This window comes from Oryzias melastigma, linkage group LG5 (genome assembly GCF_002922805.2).
Source record: "Oryzias melastigma strain HK-1 linkage group LG5, ASM292280v2, whole genome shotgun sequence".
Lineage (NCBI taxonomy): Eukaryota > Metazoa > Chordata > Actinopteri > Beloniformes > Adrianichthyidae > Oryzias > Oryzias melastigma.
This window is the reverse complement of record NC_050516.1, coordinates 32,965,962-32,983,976: the sequence shown is the minus strand read 5'-3', so window position 1 is coordinate 32,983,976 and position 18,015 is coordinate 32,965,962. Positions and strand designations below refer to the sequence as shown.

Sequence of the window (18,015 nt, the reverse complement as noted above, 5' to 3'; positions counted from 1 at the left end):
AAGGGCCACATGTGGCTCTGGAAAATGTTGCAAGAAGTATTTGTTTGAACTCTAAAAACGTCAAAAATAACCTCATAAACAGTGAAATTCCAAGCAACTGAATGTAAATAAAACAAACATCTACCTCGAGTCAATGTTCCTCCTTCTTATTTTGACCCTAAAGCTGTCCTGAGGGCTTGTTTTGCTGCTTTTTCATCCTTGAAGTTCAAAAAAAGATTCACCAACAGCAACAACCCCCTCCCCCCACCAAGCTTAATCAAAATTATTGATTATGTTATTTTAGTGAGTTATTTTGTTTATGTTCTTAATTATTACCTTTTTTTTACATTTTAGATGAAATGAGTGGTAAGTCAAACTTAAAAAAAAAAACATAAAATATCGCCTAATCATTGCAATTTGGTGCCCCCTCCAGCATATGGAGCCCCAGGCAGCCGCCTAGGTCGCCTGTGATCAGGGCCGGTCCTGCACACCAACAAGTTCAATTAGATATATAGCATTACCTGCAATAATGCTAGTGTGAATGCTGTAAGCTGAATGTGACCACTGACAATGGTAGTGAAGATAGCTGAAGATACTGAAATTGATAGCTGAAAATGCAGAAATTGATAGCTGAAATCTCTAAAGCTAATAGCTGAAAACGCTGAGGGCTGACATCCAGCTAAAATATTAGCTATATGCCAAACTAACAAAAAAAAACTACAAAACGGGACTAAGTTAGCCAAAAAGCTGGCATAAAGATGAAATATTAGCTAAACGCCAAATTAGCCTTAAAAACAAAAAAGGACTAAATTAGCCAAAATAGCTAGCATGTAGCTAAAATATTATCTAAACTCCAGAATAGCCCAAAGAACAGATAAAAATCCCAAATTAGCCAAAACAGCATGTGGTTGAAATATTAGCTTAAATCAAAAAAGCCAAAGAACTGAAAAAAGCTTAAATTAGCCAAAACAGCTAGCATGTAGCTAAAATATTAGCTAAACTCATAAAAGCCTAAAAACGAAAAAGCCTAAATTAGCAAAAACAGCTAGCATTTTGGTGAAATATTGGCAACACTCCAAATTGTACAAAAAAACAAACAAAAAAAAACAAAACTAGACAAAAAATTAGCATTAAGCTGAAAAATTAGATAAACTCCAGAATAGCTTAAAGAACAGATAAAAATCCTAAATTAGCCAAAGCAGTTAGCATTTAGACAAAATATTAATTAACTCCAAAACAGCCTAAAGACCTGAAAAAAGACAGTTAGCCAAAACAGCAAAAGTGAAGCTGAAATTTTTGCTGAAATCCAAAATAGACTGAAAAACCTTAGTGAATGCCAAAATTATTGATAGCTGAATGAGCTGAAAAGGTGAAGGGGTTGAAGAGCAACGGACAGACAAAAACCAAAAAACAAATGGATCACTATAGTGTGAATTCTCCACAGTATTCACACGATGATACACATCTACATCTTCTGTCCATTTGTTCTAGATGTAAAGAAGGGGTCGAGGTTTGGCGGTTTGTTTTGGAGGATGGCCTCTGCAGCAGAGGACCCCCATCTGGGCTCGGGTCCCGATGAGGACGACACACCAGGAAGGGACACCGACTCTGACAGCATCCTCTCTGATGACTCCGTGCTCCCAGACTACACTCCAGAAGTCACTATTAACCCAACAGCCTGCAGCCTGTACGAGGCCTGTCTGCGCAACGATGCCGTCTGTCTGCAGAGAATCCTGGTGGGAGGAGTCTCAAAGGAGGCGGTCATGGAGCTCGATAACAACGGCAGGGTGAGAGCTTCACCCTCTGAGGGAGACTCGGTTTATGACGGTCACTGACCCATACACCTTACAGCACATGTCAAAGTCAGGGCCCGGGGGCCGGATCCGGCCCTCCGAGTAATTCTATCCGGCCCTCCAGATAATTTTATTTTATGGTTATTAATGGCCCGATGTTATCTTGCGCTCATTTCTAACGTATATAATTTTGACAAAATATCTGTTTTTGGAGGAAAATATTGAAAGTTATTTAAGGTTTAAGTTGATTTATTCTGGAATAATATTCCTGTCTTTTTATTATTCATAATTATGTTAAAAAGTTACAGTTTTAAAGTTTTTAAAAATGGCATTCTGCTAGTTTTTTTTTGTATTTATCAAGATTTTTTAGATTTTTGTAGCTATTTTTCAGCTACATGCTAGCTGTTTTGGCTAACTTAAGTTTTTTTTGTTTTGTTTTTTAGGCTAATTTCTCATTTAGCTAATATTTTAGTTGGCTATCAGCTTCAACGTTTTTATCTATCAGCTTCAGGGATTTTAGCTATCAATTTCAGCATCTTCAGCGGCCAAATTCAGCTTACAGGATTCACACTAGCATTATTGCAGGTAATGCTGTATATCTAGTTCATAATCAAGTTAAAAAGTTCCAGTTTTAAAGTTAAAAAATGTAGTTTTAGAGTGTTCAATGAATGTTTATCCTGTTCAGCTTGTGATCTGAGGTGTGTTTTGGATTTTGGCCCCTTGTGTGATTGAGTTCGACACTCCTGCCTTACATTGTCTTTACCTTCAGAACTGTTTGATGGTGGCTTGCTGCAAAGGTTTCATCGACATCGTACACGGACTCCACCACTGTCCGTTTGTAGACATAAATCACCAGGACAACGAGGGAAACACAGCACTGATGATCGCAGCTCAAGCAGGTGAAGAGTGACTCACTCCACAGTCAGAATTCAGTCTGTGATGCTGAACATCTGGTCTCTGCAGGTCACATCAACTCGGTTATGTACCTCCTCAACTACTTTCCTGGAGTCGACACTGAAGTGAAAGACTGCAGAGGGTTCACAGCCCTCATCAAAGCGGCCATGACGGGGCGCGATGACGTGGTGGCGGCCCTAGTTATGGCTGGTGTGTAAGAACACAAAACACACCCACAAACTTTTACTCCTATGTTCAGCTTTTAAAAGGGCCATACCATGAACACATTGAACATAAATGTCACATATTGTGCTCTCTTATGGGGTCCAGGTGACCCAACCCTTATACTGATGTGTGATCCCTCCCATGACACATGTTGACAGGATTTAATGTCTGCCGGACACCAGTGAAGAAATCTTTGAAAAAAAAGTTCAGCGCGCTGTCTTGTGGGTCCAGATGACCCCACTTGTAACCCTTGTGCTATCCTAGGCATGTTTAAAAGTGGGGATATCTGGACCCCATAAGAAAGCACAAGAGTTAACCCTTTAACACCGGGGAAATTTCCAGCGACAGCAAAAAAATCACACATTCTTAGAACTACGCAATTCCAGTGAATTCTGAAGCAGAGAAAAGGGAATTTCAGCGCAAGTAATTCAAATTTCAACACCTTCAATGGTTTTGTAAGTGGAACTCAAATATCGTCTTAAAAATGTGCGTAGTGATGGGCGAACATGAGTTTTGAACGCATTTCCATAGACGTTTCATTGAAAATCGTCGCTTAAACGCAAGTTTCCGATGGCGGTGTGAACGCAGATTCATAGCTAGCCTTCAATTAACGATGTAACTTTTCAACCGCTAACACAATCAACGTCATTCCAGTCGATTCTGAAGGAAAAAAGCAGCTTTTCTCCTTCAGAAAATCGTGTTAGCGGTTGAAAAGTTACCATATGTTAAAGATTTCGAGTTTAAGCGTCACCGGTGTTTAAGGTCTAATGTAAACATGTCTCAGATAGCAAGAGGGTTAAGGAAACAACCTGTAATTATTTGCCGTTTTTGCCCCTTTTGTCCTCCAGGAGCAGACATCCATGCAGTGGACTCCACTCGAGGAAAATGTGCTCGGGACTGGGCCCTCAAAACCGGTCGCTACGAGACCTTCCACCGTCTCCGGCGCCTCACGGTGAGGCCGAAAGCCGAGCAGTTCTGTGAGAACTATGTGGCCGAGTGGCCTGAGCTCAGGGAGAAAGTCTCCAAAGCCACAGCTCAGAAAAGCCCCGCTGAGAAAATCACTCTACGGATCAAAAACTCGTTTGGGTTCAGCTTTCCACGCGATCCCCAGGACAACGGAGTCCTGGACCACATGGTGCGCATGACCACCAGCGTCCACAGTCCTCTGGTGTCTACGGGATGCCGGCCGCTCTGCCCCACCAGTCCCCCAGAGGTGGGAAAGAGGCGGCTGGCTGTAGCGGAGCTGCTGCAGAAACACCGGCCGAAGGAGCTGGAGGAAAGCTCAGTGTGCCACAGCAACGGCTCGGTGTCCCACGTCATCCCCTCCATCCACTCGGCAGAAACCATAGCCGCCACGTGCTGCCCCGACACCGAGCGGCGAGGCAGCATCCTCTCGCTGGCCTCCACCAAGGTTGCTAGCACGTTCGTTCCCCGCAGCATGGCGAGGAGGAACAGCGTGTTCCCGTCTGGGTGCATCCCTAAAATCAGCGTAGACAAACCTGGAGAGGCCACGCCCAAGAAGGAGAAGAAGAAGAAGAAAAAGGAGAAGGGATTTCTGGAACCCCCCATGTGGAAATATAAGGAGCAGAAAGAGGAGAAGAAGAAGGAAAAGAAGAAAGCTGAAAAAGAAGAGAAAAAGAAAGATAGTAAGAAGAACAAAGCATAAGTTTCTGACAGTCTTCTCCAGTCGAGTTTGTTTTTTGACAGAAATTACATCTTTGCTCAGGATCAAGTGAAAGACGAGTTTTCATAAACAATATTTGCTTATTAAGAGCAAAAAATGTGTTTCTTTTATTAATGTATTAAGTTGATGATAATTTTGATCATAACAAATACATTAGATCAGGGGTGTCAAACTCAAGTCCTCGAGGGCCGACGTCCTACTGGTTTTCCAGAAATCCTGCCTCATCTGCTGCTGATTACCTGGATCAGGTGTGTTTGGCCAATAAGGAGCGTCAAAGGAAGGTTGGTTGGAAAACAGGTAGGACACCGGCCCTTGAGGCCTGGAGTTCGACACCTGTGCATTAGATTAATGTTTGATTATTCAAACAAAAAATATGTAATCATAAGCCTATTACACATTCATTTGCATTATAAGACATTTTTTACAAATATTTATTTACTTAGGAAATGCTGTTTATTTAAGACCCTTTTGCAAAGCGGCTAAAGAACAAATCTGTATTCTGTACACCTCATGCAGTAAAAAAAGGAAATAAAGAGTTTTACTTGATTTTGCCAATACTGTGCCCTTAAAACATGTTCTGATTGTGAACGGTGAGAGTCCATAGAGTCATTTTGATTCAAGTAACAAATAAACAATGGAAAACATGAAAACATCTTTTTATTTAATTAATGAGTCTCAGACCAAACAAAACATCAGTACTGTAGATTGTAGTGCTGTAGATCATTTTGTAGTCATTTAAATGTAAAAATGTAATTTAACTCAAATTAGTGACTTTGTGGCTCGTTTCTACGGAGCAATCCGGAATAGACCGGTTTAGAACGGCCTAGTGAACGGTTATTCAAGTGAACTTTGGGCCATCTAAGATGAAGACGGCCTCTACGCTGCAGAACAGTCTATTGTTCTGGATTAAAAAGAAAAAAACTCTTTATGTTGATCAATACTCCAATGTTCTTCAATAAATGTTTACAAAGCAGATCAGAAGATTTTACAATGATTATGTATCGATAACGGACATTCCTCACCCACGGGGGAGGGGTGAGACTGAAACGGGGGATGGGTGAGACTGAAACGGGGGATGGGTGAGACGGAAACGGGGGATGGGTGTTTCCGTATTGGTGGATTCTGTGTGTCTCTGATCCCCACCCCTGTGAATAAGTGGAAATATTGTCTGTAAATAATTTATTATTCTTTGAAGAAGATTGCTGGGGGAGGGGTAAGGACGAAAACAAAAAAGAGGACAAAACTTTCGGCTTGGATCATGACTCGGCAAAAGCGCTGGTCAGATGCTTTCTGTTGTGGTTAAACCTTTCCACCAATCAATGGGTTACGTTGTGTGAACAGAAGCTCCGCCCTCACGGGCTCATTCCATGGAAACGCTCCAAAGTCCAGTCCGGTCTGGACTGCTCAGTGGAAACGAGGCTTTAGCTATCCTTTGGCTAACCAGTGTTAGCTGCTGTGCTTGTTAATAGGTGAACTGTACAAAAGTAGACATGATGCATAGATTACAGATACACCTGAAGAACATCTCCAAAGGTGTTTTAGGCCTTGAATAGAATCTAAAATATCCTTCTAAAGTTAAAGTTCCACCCTGATCCTCTTTTGATCTATTTTCAAATCCTTCCTTGTGGTCTTCTAATCATGATGATGCTGTTTATGCCAAAGTCAAGAACCTGACAGTTTCTGCAGAGCAGCAGGAGTTCATGAGAAATTCACCTCTGAGTTGTGGGCGGGACCTCCAACACAGAGCAACCCCGCCCTCACTTCCCATCATCCATCAGTTTACAATCTCCTGCTAGCTTACAGCCCCTCACACCCCAAACCAAACATTAGCGGGGCAGCAAAAGTAGAGAGAAATATCAGAACTATCCAGCCGTTCAGTTTAGATCCAGATTCCAGCTCAGACTAGGAAAACAAAGACGTTCATGGATCTCTTTGTCTGCATCTGAATGGAGCGGAGCGAGGAGCTTGAGACACATTGATAATTGTCCATAAAAATAAAAATCAATCTAGCACATAATGCTAAAGTCTGCTAGCTTGATGCTAATGTATAATGGGAATTCCCTTAGGACGGCTAATGCTAACGCTCGCTCGACCTAAACATATATTACTGACTAAATGAACATCTTTATAAACTCACAGACATGAATGATCCGAACTCTTTTAAGGAAATATTTGTTAAAGTACCCATTTGTGGTCTAAAGCAGTTTTTTTGCTTCTTCTTGTTGAAAAAAGTGTCATGCTATAGTGCGAGCTCCACCTAGTGGCCAAACTGAAACGCGCTCCAGGAGAAGCAGAACAATGTTTATAATGTTAATGATCTGAACATTTTTGTCCTTGAGAGAATCCGTGTAACAATGAATGATTTTAATCATTATTTAAATATATTCAAAACATATAGTACATTAGTAAACTATTTCTAAACAAATGTGTATAAATGTGTAAACTCAAAATTGAATTAAGCTGGATACCAGCCTCTAGTGGTTATTTAAGGAACTGCTCTATACTCATGATCTGTGGCTATTTCAACTTTCACTGAGAAGCGTCAACAACTTTGTGCTGCTTTAAATCATAAATCCAATCAATACATAATCCCTGATTTTGATTGCTGTGACAAACCCTGAAGAGGTTGTGTAGTTATATTTCATTTGTTTGCACTCATTATGAGCATTCATTCAGCGTTCACAAACTGCATTCAGTCTGCACCTGCACACTATGAGCAAACGTATGAAACAAAGGCTGAAAGACGAGCAGCGTCAGTGCTGAGCACACATCATAAACCAAACTCTTCTTAGAATCACCTCCAGGCACCGCCGGTGTTTGTATGTGTGCCAGACAATGAGAGGATTTACAGAAACTACACATCATCATCATCATCATCATCATCATCATCATCATCATCATCATCATCATCATTAGTGGCTCCTCATTGTTCTGGTTCAAATCTGGATTTAGCTATTTCTGGAAAACATCTCAAATAAAAAGTTAAACTTTTAATCTTTTTATTCAAATGCAAGAAAAACATTGTAAAATTAATTCATTAATTGTTGTAAATGTAGCTTAATCTGTAATGTTTGAGCATTTGAAAGCTAATCGTATGACTTTAAAGTAGTCAAACCAATAGTTGGTGAAAGCTTGAAAATATCAAGTTCCAAGAAACAAATGACAGCCGTGCTCAAGCAAAGGTTTAAAGATATTGTCACTTTAAAGGAGGCTAATGAATAACTCTTTATTGCTTTTAAATTATAACGTCAGTGTGGATAAAAACAAAATCTATGCATTTACAGAGTCGTTTGCATTCCTTCTTAAATACATGACAACAATAAATGACAGGACACGCTGGTCTGTGGTGACTTTGGATTATTTTGCCATAAACAGAAAAAAAAATAACCTGTAATATCTAAAGTTTTGATTTTTAAAGATTCTTGATTGACAAAATCTTTGTTTGACCAAAAAGATGTTTTACACAAACATTTTGAAGCAACGATGGAAAAAGTGTTCACAATATAAATACATAAATCCAAACAAATAAAAGCAAAACAGACGACAAATGTTTCATTAAACATGTAGTTTTACAAGATAATGACAAAAAATGATTAGATTAAAGATGCTAAGAAAAAAGAAGTCACAAATCAAATGTTTGGGAAATATTCTGAGAAATACCGTCGTTGATGCTACACAGAATAGTTGGATTACTAGAGGAAAACTTTTCTTCTGCTGGTTTTAAATTCCTACAGTGTCACTCCAAGAGTAGACGCATTAGTGCTGCTGTTGAGGGTCATGAACTCTTCTAAATTCATGAATGAAATAAGATTTACTGGAGAAAAAAATCATCTGTGACTGAAGCTGCTTTTAAAAGCTGCAACAGTCTTTTTAAGATAATCAATCATAAAGTCAAACAAACATTAAGATAAAGGATTAATACATGTATGAGTCACTAATGAGTCATTTTTAATAAAATTAGAAAAAAAAACTTCCAATCAAGTGAAATGAAGGGAAAAAACTAAATAATTGAATATATATGAGCAAAAACTTCAGATTTTCTGGAATCTAATTCAATCGTCTGTCAGAGTAACAGAAACATCCTTTGATATGTTCTTTGAGCAGCAGGTGGATTCATTTAAAGTGACCCGATTTTCTTCAAAGGTAAATTGTGCTTTGACATCTCCACCTGGCTGTTCACTTTGTTCACTCCTTCCCTCACTGGTTTGATCTCTCAGAATTTGAGAATTCTGAATATTCGCAGTATTTGGGGTTTTGCAGGAGCATGGGTTTGTTTTTCATTTTGGCGTCAAATGCTTTGATTCTACTACTTTATTAACGAGAATGGAATACTGTAATTACATAATCAAATCTAACAATGTGATTATTGATAACATTATTGTTTATTATTGATTATTGTTTTTGGAGCCATGGTGGTCCCAGTCTTGCAGCTCTCATTTTTAATGTGAGCTACTTTATCATGTTGGCAACATTCAAGTGGTTTTAACTGAAGGACTGTAAAATGTGTTTCTGTAAAAATGTTCACAATTCTCAATAATAAGGGAAAGCTTTGCTTAGAAGAAACTTGGAATGGGAGGCAGATGTTAGCGTTAGCATTAGCATCTGACAGCTCTTTTGACCGATGTAGTGCTCAGTTCAACCTCATGTAGTGCAGCGTGTGCTGGATGTTAGGCTCGCCCATTTCCTCTGCTACTATGATTACTATCATGACATCATCAACCTTGATCAACCTGATGTTTCTGCAGAAGGAAAAGCCCTAACGTGTGATGAAACATTTGACATCTTAATTTAGCCTTCTCACATGCGTCTTTCTCCCCCTTTGCTCTGGTCTCTTCAGAAATCGCACGATCTTAAGCTGAGCCTGTGGATAGACAGATCAGGGGTTAAGATCCATCAACAAACAAAAACATTCAAATGTAGTGATAGCATAAAAACTAGAGGTGTAACGATTAATTTAATAATCTGAAACCAATCTGACTTAAGTTGTAAATTAAATTGTGATCATTTGCATCATGTGACCAAACAGTGTGGTAGAATGTTCATTAGAATGTATTCAGACTGGAAAAGTCTGTTGGTTCGGATTGAGTCGTGAAGATTACATTTGTTTCTCCGCTCCTCTATTCTTTATTATTTATTTCATTTTCTGTGCTTCTTTTGGGTGCAGTGTGATTCGTGTGTTGTTTCTCTGGGTGGAGGTTCTGTACTCCTGGTCTTGGCCGCGGACCTCGCCTCTGGCTCGTCTTGGCCGTGTACCTCGCCTCTGGCTCGTCTTGGCCGTGTACCTCGCCTCTGGCTCGTTTTGGCCGTAGACCACGCTTCTGGCTCGTCTTGGCCGTGGACCACGCTTCTGGCTCGTCTTGGCCGTGGACCACGCCTCTGGCTCGTCTTGGCTGTGGGCCTCACCCCTATCTATCCCTCAGTCCTATCTGGCTGAACTCTGTACAAATACGTAGCTGTGGAGTTTGATGAGCAAATTCCTCTTTAACAGTCCTGGTAGATCACCTGTCCTCCTGGGAGAGGATCTCTCCTTCATGAGAACATCCCTGAGGTTTCTTGTTTCCTGAATCAGGATTTTAGAAGATTTTCCCTACCGAGAAACCAGTTTTATTTAGTTTCATCATCATCTTCTTGGCCACTTTGTCCTTTTCGGGGTCGCGGGGGTGCCGGAGCCTATCCCGGCCACTGATGGGCGAAGGCGGGGTTCACCCTGGACAGGTCGCCAGTCTGTCGCAGGACCTCAATCACAATTTAGAGTCTCCAATTAACCTATGAAGCATGTTTTTGGACGGTGGGAGGAAGCCGGAGTCCCCGGTGAAAACCCACGCATGCACGGGGAGAACATGCAAACTCCACACAGAAAGGTCCCAGTTGGTGTTTCTGATCAAAACAAAAAGAGAAAGATGGAGGTTCTACGGTTCTTCCATTATTTAATATTATTTCATGTTTGTTCGAGGAGCCACCATGGAGAGATAACAGAGTCACGTGTGGATCTGGAGCTGCAGGTTTAGTAATACATAGACATGAATAAATGATCAATAAACTTGATCAGTAGACACAAATAGTGGAAGCAAAAACATATTGGCACAAATGGAACCCCATACGGCCCAGCCTCTCCCAAACTGTGTGAGACCTCTACGTTAAGCAGATCAAATGTGTCCAGTCTGAATACACCCTAATTCTTGTTTACTTGTTTGTTTGTACACATATTTTATTTATTATCTTGAAAAAAATACAAGGAATCTGAAAAACTTCACTTCAGGTGTTAAAGATGTTGGCTAAAGATGTTCTGGATTCATTTATTTATTGTTAACCACAAATTATGAAACTTATCGAATTGTTGTTCAAATGAATCGTTACACCCCTAATAAACACTGTACTTACACTCGTCTTTATCAGTGAGAACTAGAGCTTGGAGGATATCTGACAGAGAGACGATTCCCTTAACCACTTCCAGTTCGTCCACCACCACTAGTCTGTGCACCTGAAACAGAGCAGGAAGAACATCCATGCAGCAGTCAGTTTAACGGAATGCTCCTTTCAGGAAGATAACCTCCGACCGACATATCTTCTTTTCTACATTTCCAGTCAGAACTGGGTGGAACAGAAAGGCAGGTCTCACCTCGGCCTCCACCAGTCTGTTGATGATGGCCTCCAGAGACTCGTGCCTGTTGCAGGTCAGCACCCCCTCAAAGTACTGGGAGCGATGCTGCAGGGCTTTGGTCACAGTCACATCCAGGTTGTTGTAAGTCTTTTCTGCAGCCAGGTTCTGCACACAGACACCTCATTGTTCATTTTCCTCACTTTCCTCACTGATCAATACCCACATGTTTGTGCTTAGATCGAGTCGGACCAGACCGACTGCGTGGTTCTCACACAGCTGTGACAAAACACAACACACAGCATGAGGTTTTAACTTACTATGACGTCAAATTTAGAGTATATGTCCACCACTCGACCTGCAAACCAGAGACATCCCATTAGACCTCAGAAACAACAAGAACCGGAGGAGAGAGCCGCCCACACACCTTTTTCATCCACGACGGGGAGCGCAGACACACGCTGCTCAACGAAAATACCCAGAGCTGTGTACACAGGCGTGTCTTTACGCACCATGGCTATGTTTTTGAACGTGCCGATATTCAACTCCTCCAAAGTTTTACTCAGGAATGAGGGTCTGGGCATCTCGGATATCTGAAAACAGATCATAACCACCGTAAGATAGCAGTGGAAAAATGCACGACAGATTCAAGAATGTTTCACAGTTTGTTAGAGCTGCTACCCTACAGTAGAACGCTGCTGAAAAAAGTGAAACTCTCAACCAAAGACAAACAAAAGCAGGTAAAGACGGTCTTAGAGCAGGGGGGTCAAGATCAATCACACAAGGGGCCAGAATCCAAAACACACCTGAGGTCACGGGACGAACAGGATAAACATTTATTGAACACTCTAAAACTACATTATTAAAATGTTTAAACCATAACTTTTCAACATAACCATGAAATAGATATATAGCATTACTTGCAATAATGCTAGTGTGAATGCTGAAGCTGATAGCCAGCTGAAATCTTAGCTAAATACCAAATTAGCACTAAGAACAGAGAAAAAACTCAGGTTAGCCAAAACAGCTAGCATGTAGCTGGAAAAAACAGCTAAACTTCCAAATAGCCTAACAAACTGAAAAAAGCCTAAATTAACCAAAACATGGAGCTGAAATATTAGCTAAACTCCAAAATAGTCCAAAAAGCTAACAGAATGACAATTTTTAAAACGTTTAACATAATTTTGAATAATAAAAAGGCAGGAATATTATTCCAGAATAAATCGACTTAAACATTAAATAACTTTCAATATTTTACTCTCCGTCAAAAAAAATATTTTTTCTTAAATTATACAAGTTAAAAATGAATGCAAGATAACATGGGCCATTAATAACAAAGTAAAATGATCTGGAGGGCCGGATAGAATTACGCGGAGGGCCGTATCCGGCCCCCGGGCCTGGACTTTGACACGTCTTAAAGGAACTCACAAAAAGCTTCAAGAACTTGAGGATCCTCTTGTGCGTGAGTATGTACAGCGTGTTCCCCGTCAGCGGGTCGATGACCGGCAGTCTGTGAATCTTGTTCCTCAGCAGAGACGATACCGCATCATACAAACTGTGAAGGAGCAGCAGGTTTTAACATGACAACACAAAGAAGTTTACAGCTGAAGTTCTTAAACGATGAAAAACCAGACAGAGAATAAGACTTTGATGTTCCTTCATGTAATAGATCCATTTCACATGACGTCACACAAAATGGCGAGTGTGCAGAGTGGTTTGGAACGACAAGGCTGAATGCTGAACCCTATTTACAGCAATTTTATGTAAATAATAAAAGGTAACCTAACCAGCTGTAACCGAAATGTGTGTAATATTTATGTTATGAATGTCCTACCTGGTTGTATTGGTTTGCCCCTCTTAGATCAAATGTCAGTATTCCTCCTGCTGGTTGATTATGAAAGTAATTTAGATTTTCTCTTCTAATTTATGCTAATGCTAATGCTAACTTGATGAGACGTAGAGCTGCAGAGGATCTTTTCTGCCCAGTTATAGTTACTCACATTTCCATGTTCATAAAATCACCAAAAACAGAATAAAGTCAGACAATTTCAACGTGTCTGACAATAAAGAAAAACTAATAACTGTTGTTATTTTCTAATGTAGCTCCTCTTAGCTGTTGCTCATAACCGTGTCTGATCCCTGCAGGATAATAAAGATAAACAAGGATCAAAATGATCTGAAACCGTCAAAAAAATATATACAAGGAAATTATCATTTGTAAGTAATTTTCTAAATGCGTACGGCCAGAGCTGAACTTCTGTCTTGGACGCTCTTATTTTGAAAGCTGAAAATATGTGGCTTCATAAAATATTGGCTGTTCCACTTGGTAAACAATTACCCCTTAAAATACCCCAAAAAACAACAACTACCTCTGATTACAACTATATTTGGGTGCAGTTAAAACAACAACATGCAGAAATCTGCATCTTGGCTGCTCATATTACATGTGTCCAACATGAGTTTCCATCAGTTTTTGTGCTGATCGCACTTAAAACACGTGAGAATAACATCAATCAAAATAGAATCCTTTCTGCTCAAATTAAATGTCAATATTTTCAATATATTAAAGGATTATTCAAATTTGAATTTAGATTTATGAACGATCTAAGACAGGAAATGAAAATACAGTTCAGCAGGACATTCATCAAATCAATATTGTACATTTTCCTGTTGAAATTGTTACGGTTACCTTTTATTCTTTATGTATAATTGTGTTAAACAGCGTTCAGCAGTCAGCTCTGCCGTTCTAAACACTTTTCACATTTTCTGCCCTTTTGTCTGACGTCACCATGAAAAAGGTCAATTAAAAGACTTCTGAAAACACTTTCACAGTACATCAAAAGGTGATTGGAGTGCGACTTTAATATATACAAAAAACGTTAGGTTGTTTGTTCCATCAAGACTTTAATGTTAAAACAAATCACAAAGGTTTCAAGTGCTGCTGCTCACCTCGCATTAGGAGAAATGCTGACCAGAGGTTTGAAGGAGTCTTGAAGGTACAGTTCTATTAGAATCATAAATAAGAAAACATTAAAGACTTTAATACTGACAACATAAGAATAAATGCACAGCAAAGCACGTTCACAGCATTCCCACCTCTCCATGTTTCAATCTTGTGTTCTTCTAATTCATAAATCTGAACCTGAAAGTGGAGCATTAAAGAATCTTTCAGTTTGTCATTTTCAGGCTCCATCTGCCGACAGACTGAACTCTCTTACCAATGGTGACTTGTAGTAGCGATGCAGGATGTTAATGAAGTCTGTGATGGTGAGCATCCCTGCAGAAAATAATATACATAAACTTTATTGATTCAGATTTCTTTTCAGTGAACTGAAAGCTAACAGTAATCAAACATCTTACCAACAAAGCATTGTTTCTTACTGTCCCACAGAGGCGCTGCTCTCACCCCATTAGACACCAGAGCAAAGAAAGCCTTCTTCACCTGCACAGGTACTGACCGTTACCAGCGTTCAAGTGTTTGACTGATGGTCTGAAAACTTGATCTTACCTGAAGTGATGTGTCAAACACAACTAGCTTGGAGCTGGTAGGTACAAGATCATAGCAGCGATGAGACTTCATAAACCTGGTGTACACATTGTGCTCGGAGTCTGAAAAGTGACAGAAGCAAAGAAAAAACAAACCTCAGTCCCCGTCTGTAACTCCACAGCCATGACATTTGTGGAAGAGTTTATTACCTTCAATAACGGGGTCCTTTTTGCCCTCAAGATCATCAATAGTTACTGGAATCTGGGGAAACAAAATACTAAATAATTAGGGTTGTGAAAGTCGACGCGTTAACGTGCGTGATTAATAGAACATAAAAAATACTTTATTTATATATCTACATATAAAAGTTGTACTATTTTTCACAAACAAAGAAAATTTATGAGAAAAAAACCTGAAAACAAAAGAAAAAAACAAAATTCTGGTAAAAATGTCTAATAGACAGAAGCTCTTAGGAGAAAAATTCTTATTTTTTGGGCTGCCTGGTGTGTCTTTTGCCTGGATTTTTTTAAATTTTAATAAAAAAAAAACATGTTGATTAGTTTATTGACACATTTTATTTTGTTGTTTTTAGAAAATTACAGCTAAAACTTTCATTCTATGTTGTAAAAACAGTTTGTTCAACATTTTGGGGGTTTCTACAGCAAAATGAATCCCATTTTTCCAGATGGAATTTTCTGTTTTTGCATGATTTTATGTCTAATGTGTGAATACAACATGGAAAAATAAATAAATAAAGGTAGTGTCACATAGGAGAGGTTGTGCAGAACAAAATGATATCAAATAAGCAGCAGGGAGTCTTTTAAATTGAAAAGACAGAAAATTAAAAAGTAGACAGACTAAGTTTTAGGGCCTTTAAGGGTTAAAAATAAATGTTCTAAATGTACACTTTTTAGTGTGATTTCATATTCCGATTAATTGATAGTAAGTGGCTGGCAAATACTGTAAGAAGTTTTTTTTGTTTTTAATCAATGGCGAATAACCGTGATTAATTTGTCTAGATTTGAGATGAATTACTTAATTTTTTTTAATCGGTTCCCCGTACTAAAAAAATACAATTTTATTTCACTTTATTTTTTTTCTCCTCCTTATATAATCAATGTGGGATTTCCAACTAAATTCATCATCAAGTATCACTCATAAAAACTGCATTTCAGAGACATTTTGAATAACAGCTTCATCAATTTTAATATTTCTAATTTCATCACAATTCCTTGTTCCGAAAATTATGCATTTAGTTTTGTCCCAATTTAAAACTAATTTATTGACATCAAACCATCTTTGTAGTGAAACCAATTCATTTTCCATGTTTGTGATAACCAATTCTAATTTATTCCAGAACTGGTCGTATCGCCAGCAAATAACACAGATTTCACAGTATAAAAACTTTCGGTCAGAATACCGAACCTTGTGGAACTCCAACAATATAATCTCACTTTCTTTTTTGTGGTATTAATTTGAACATACTGTTGTACGTGCTCAAGGTAACTTTCCAAACATTTATATAAAATACCTCTAATGCCATAATTGCCAAAAATTGCTAACAAAGTATTATGATCTCAGATTTTTGTAGATCAAGAAATAAACTGTCCATAAAATGCAGAAAGAATCTCGTCTGTAAAATGTTCCAAAAATCATTGATTAGGATGGTTTCACTACATAACTGTATTAACCAGAGAACCTGAGTAAACATGTTAATGATTATTTAATTAATCCAAGCTTTACTTATTAAAATACATACTTTGTACCAGGTCAAAATCGCTTTTATTAAATACCATATTTACATTTATCATTTACATTTGGCTTTTTTGTCATTTACAAAACAAAATTTGTAGCATTACTTGAAAGAAAACAAAATCTACAGAAATTATAAGCACTACAGCTGCTTCAGAAGAGAAATGTTTGGACTCTAAATCAGATTTACAGCTAAAAATAATATAAAGACAGACTTTATGTCATTACATTTACACAGCAAAGCGAGTAATTGGTTATTTTTCTACTAACTAATGTTCCTTTACTCCTATTTATTGGAGGGAAAAAAATTAAATACACTGATATTGAGCATCCACATCAGAGCGTTGAATGAGGTTTTACGAAGGGACAAATGTGTTTAATCCAGTTTAGGAAACTGGTTTTAAAGTACTTAAAACGCTCATGGAAAGCCGCGCAAAACAACCAAGTAGCTCCTGAGTGAGTTTACATGACAAACAGGTGTACTTTAAAACTAGGAATACGCGACTACAAGTTATACACATGTAGAAAGTACTTTTTAAATAGCATTTATTTTATTTTTCTTTATTAAAGCACTAACTTCTTGGTAGCTAGTTAGCCACCGTCACGGTCTGTTGTCATTCCCTTCCCTCTCAAGCAATTAGTTCAAAGGTTTTAATGTGCGTTTACACCAACTCCATTTTGACCTTTTTGTTTATTAATGTTTGAATAATCTTCCAAATAAATCGTTTTCCAAACCCACAGAATAGTAGTGAGACTTCTAAACAAACAAAACGGAAACGTCGATTTAATACGAACGTGAAGAAGTTTGTAGCTAGCAGCTAACGCTAGCATCGTTTCCAAAGTCGGCTTCCGTACTTTTATGAAGAGTTAGAAATGTATTATTTGTCGTTTTTCCGTGTGTCTAAATAAACAAGAGCCGTTAACTTACACAATCCATGTTCCATTGCCTGTTCGCCTCCCTTTGACCGGGGTGACAGGAAGCCGCGGAGCCGCGTCAACCTACTTCCGCTCCGACCACAAAGGAGCTGCACATGCGCAGTAGAGAAGTCACGGTAGCAATATGTGACCAGAATGAAGCAGAGGAGCTTTTTCCAACAACATTGTTTCATCTAGCCCTACTCCTGATACACAACATATTAAATAAAGGGAAATACTCTGAAATTCAATGTTTATCTGATTGTTTAAAGAAGTCGTGGCTTTTATTATGAGAAAAAGGCCACAAGAATGTGTTAAAAACAACATTTTAATCGGAGTAGGTCTTGAACACCTTTCAGTTTAGTTTGTTTCAATTAGTATACTTCCTTGACTACATGTAGACTACATGGTCTTCAGCACGAGTCAAAGTCAAGGCCCGGGGGCCAGATCCGGCCCCCCAGATCATTTTATTGTTGTTAATGACCCGATGTCATCTTGTACTCATTTTTAACTTGTATAATTTTGACAAAATATATTTTTATGGAGAGTAAAATATTGAAAGTTATTTAAGGTTTAAGTTGATTTATTCTGGAATAATATTCCTGCCTTTTTATTATTTATAATTATGTTAAAAAGTTGCAGTTTTAAAGTTTTAAAATTGGCTTTCTGCCAGCTTTTTGGACTATTT

At 38.7% G+C, this 18,015-nt stretch overlaps 2 protein-coding genes across 4 annotated transcripts in view; one reads left to right on the top strand and one right to left on the bottom strand.

Annotated features, from left to right (window-relative positions):
• The window catches only part of ankrd33ab (ankyrin repeat domain 33Ab), a 6,477-nt gene extending 1,741 nt beyond the window's left edge, over positions 1 to 4,736 (top strand). The window contains exons 2-5 of one of the 2 annotated variants that reach the window (XM_024270594.2): positions 1,471 to 1,766; positions 2,542 to 2,671; positions 2,736 to 2,876; positions 3,740 to 4,736. In XM_024270594.2, coding sequence (XP_024126362.1) covers positions 1,512 to 1,766; positions 2,542 to 2,671; positions 2,736 to 2,876; positions 3,740 to 4,557 — 1,344 coding nt within the window. In that variant the 5' untranslated portion in view covers positions 1,471 to 1,511 and the 3' untranslated portion in view covers positions 4,558 to 4,736. Of the gene's footprint in view, positions 1 to 917; positions 1,767 to 2,541; positions 2,672 to 2,735; positions 2,877 to 3,739 lie in introns of those variants that run through there. The other variant, XM_036212058.1, reaches the window with a different exon arrangement.
• A 3,022-nt stretch (positions 4,737 to 7,758) lies between these two features.
• On the bottom strand, positions 7,759 to 17,488 carry prkag1 (protein kinase, AMP-activated, gamma 1 non-catalytic subunit). 2 transcript variants are annotated; one of them, XM_024270590.2, is made up of 13 exons: positions 17,341 to 17,488; positions 14,870 to 14,921; positions 14,682 to 14,782; positions 14,534 to 14,615; positions 14,392 to 14,450; positions 14,270 to 14,315; positions 14,123 to 14,177; positions 12,602 to 12,728; positions 11,601 to 11,766; positions 11,494 to 11,531; positions 11,195 to 11,341; positions 10,957 to 11,056; positions 7,759 to 9,436 (listed from the first exon to the last, which is right to left on the bottom strand). In XM_024270590.2, exons 1-13 carry the CDS (start codon positions 17,347 to 17,349, stop codon positions 9,426 to 9,428), a joined length of 993 nt encoding a protein of 330 aa, XP_024126358.1. In that variant the 5' UTR covers positions 17,350 to 17,488; the 3' UTR covers positions 7,759 to 9,425. The 2 variants fall into 2 exon arrangements, with proteins under 2 accessions (XP_024126358.1, XP_024126357.1); XM_024270589.1 differs by lacking the exon at positions 17,341 to 17,488 and adding an exon at positions 17,208 to 17,340.
• Positions 17,489 to 18,015: the final 527 nt, after the last annotated feature.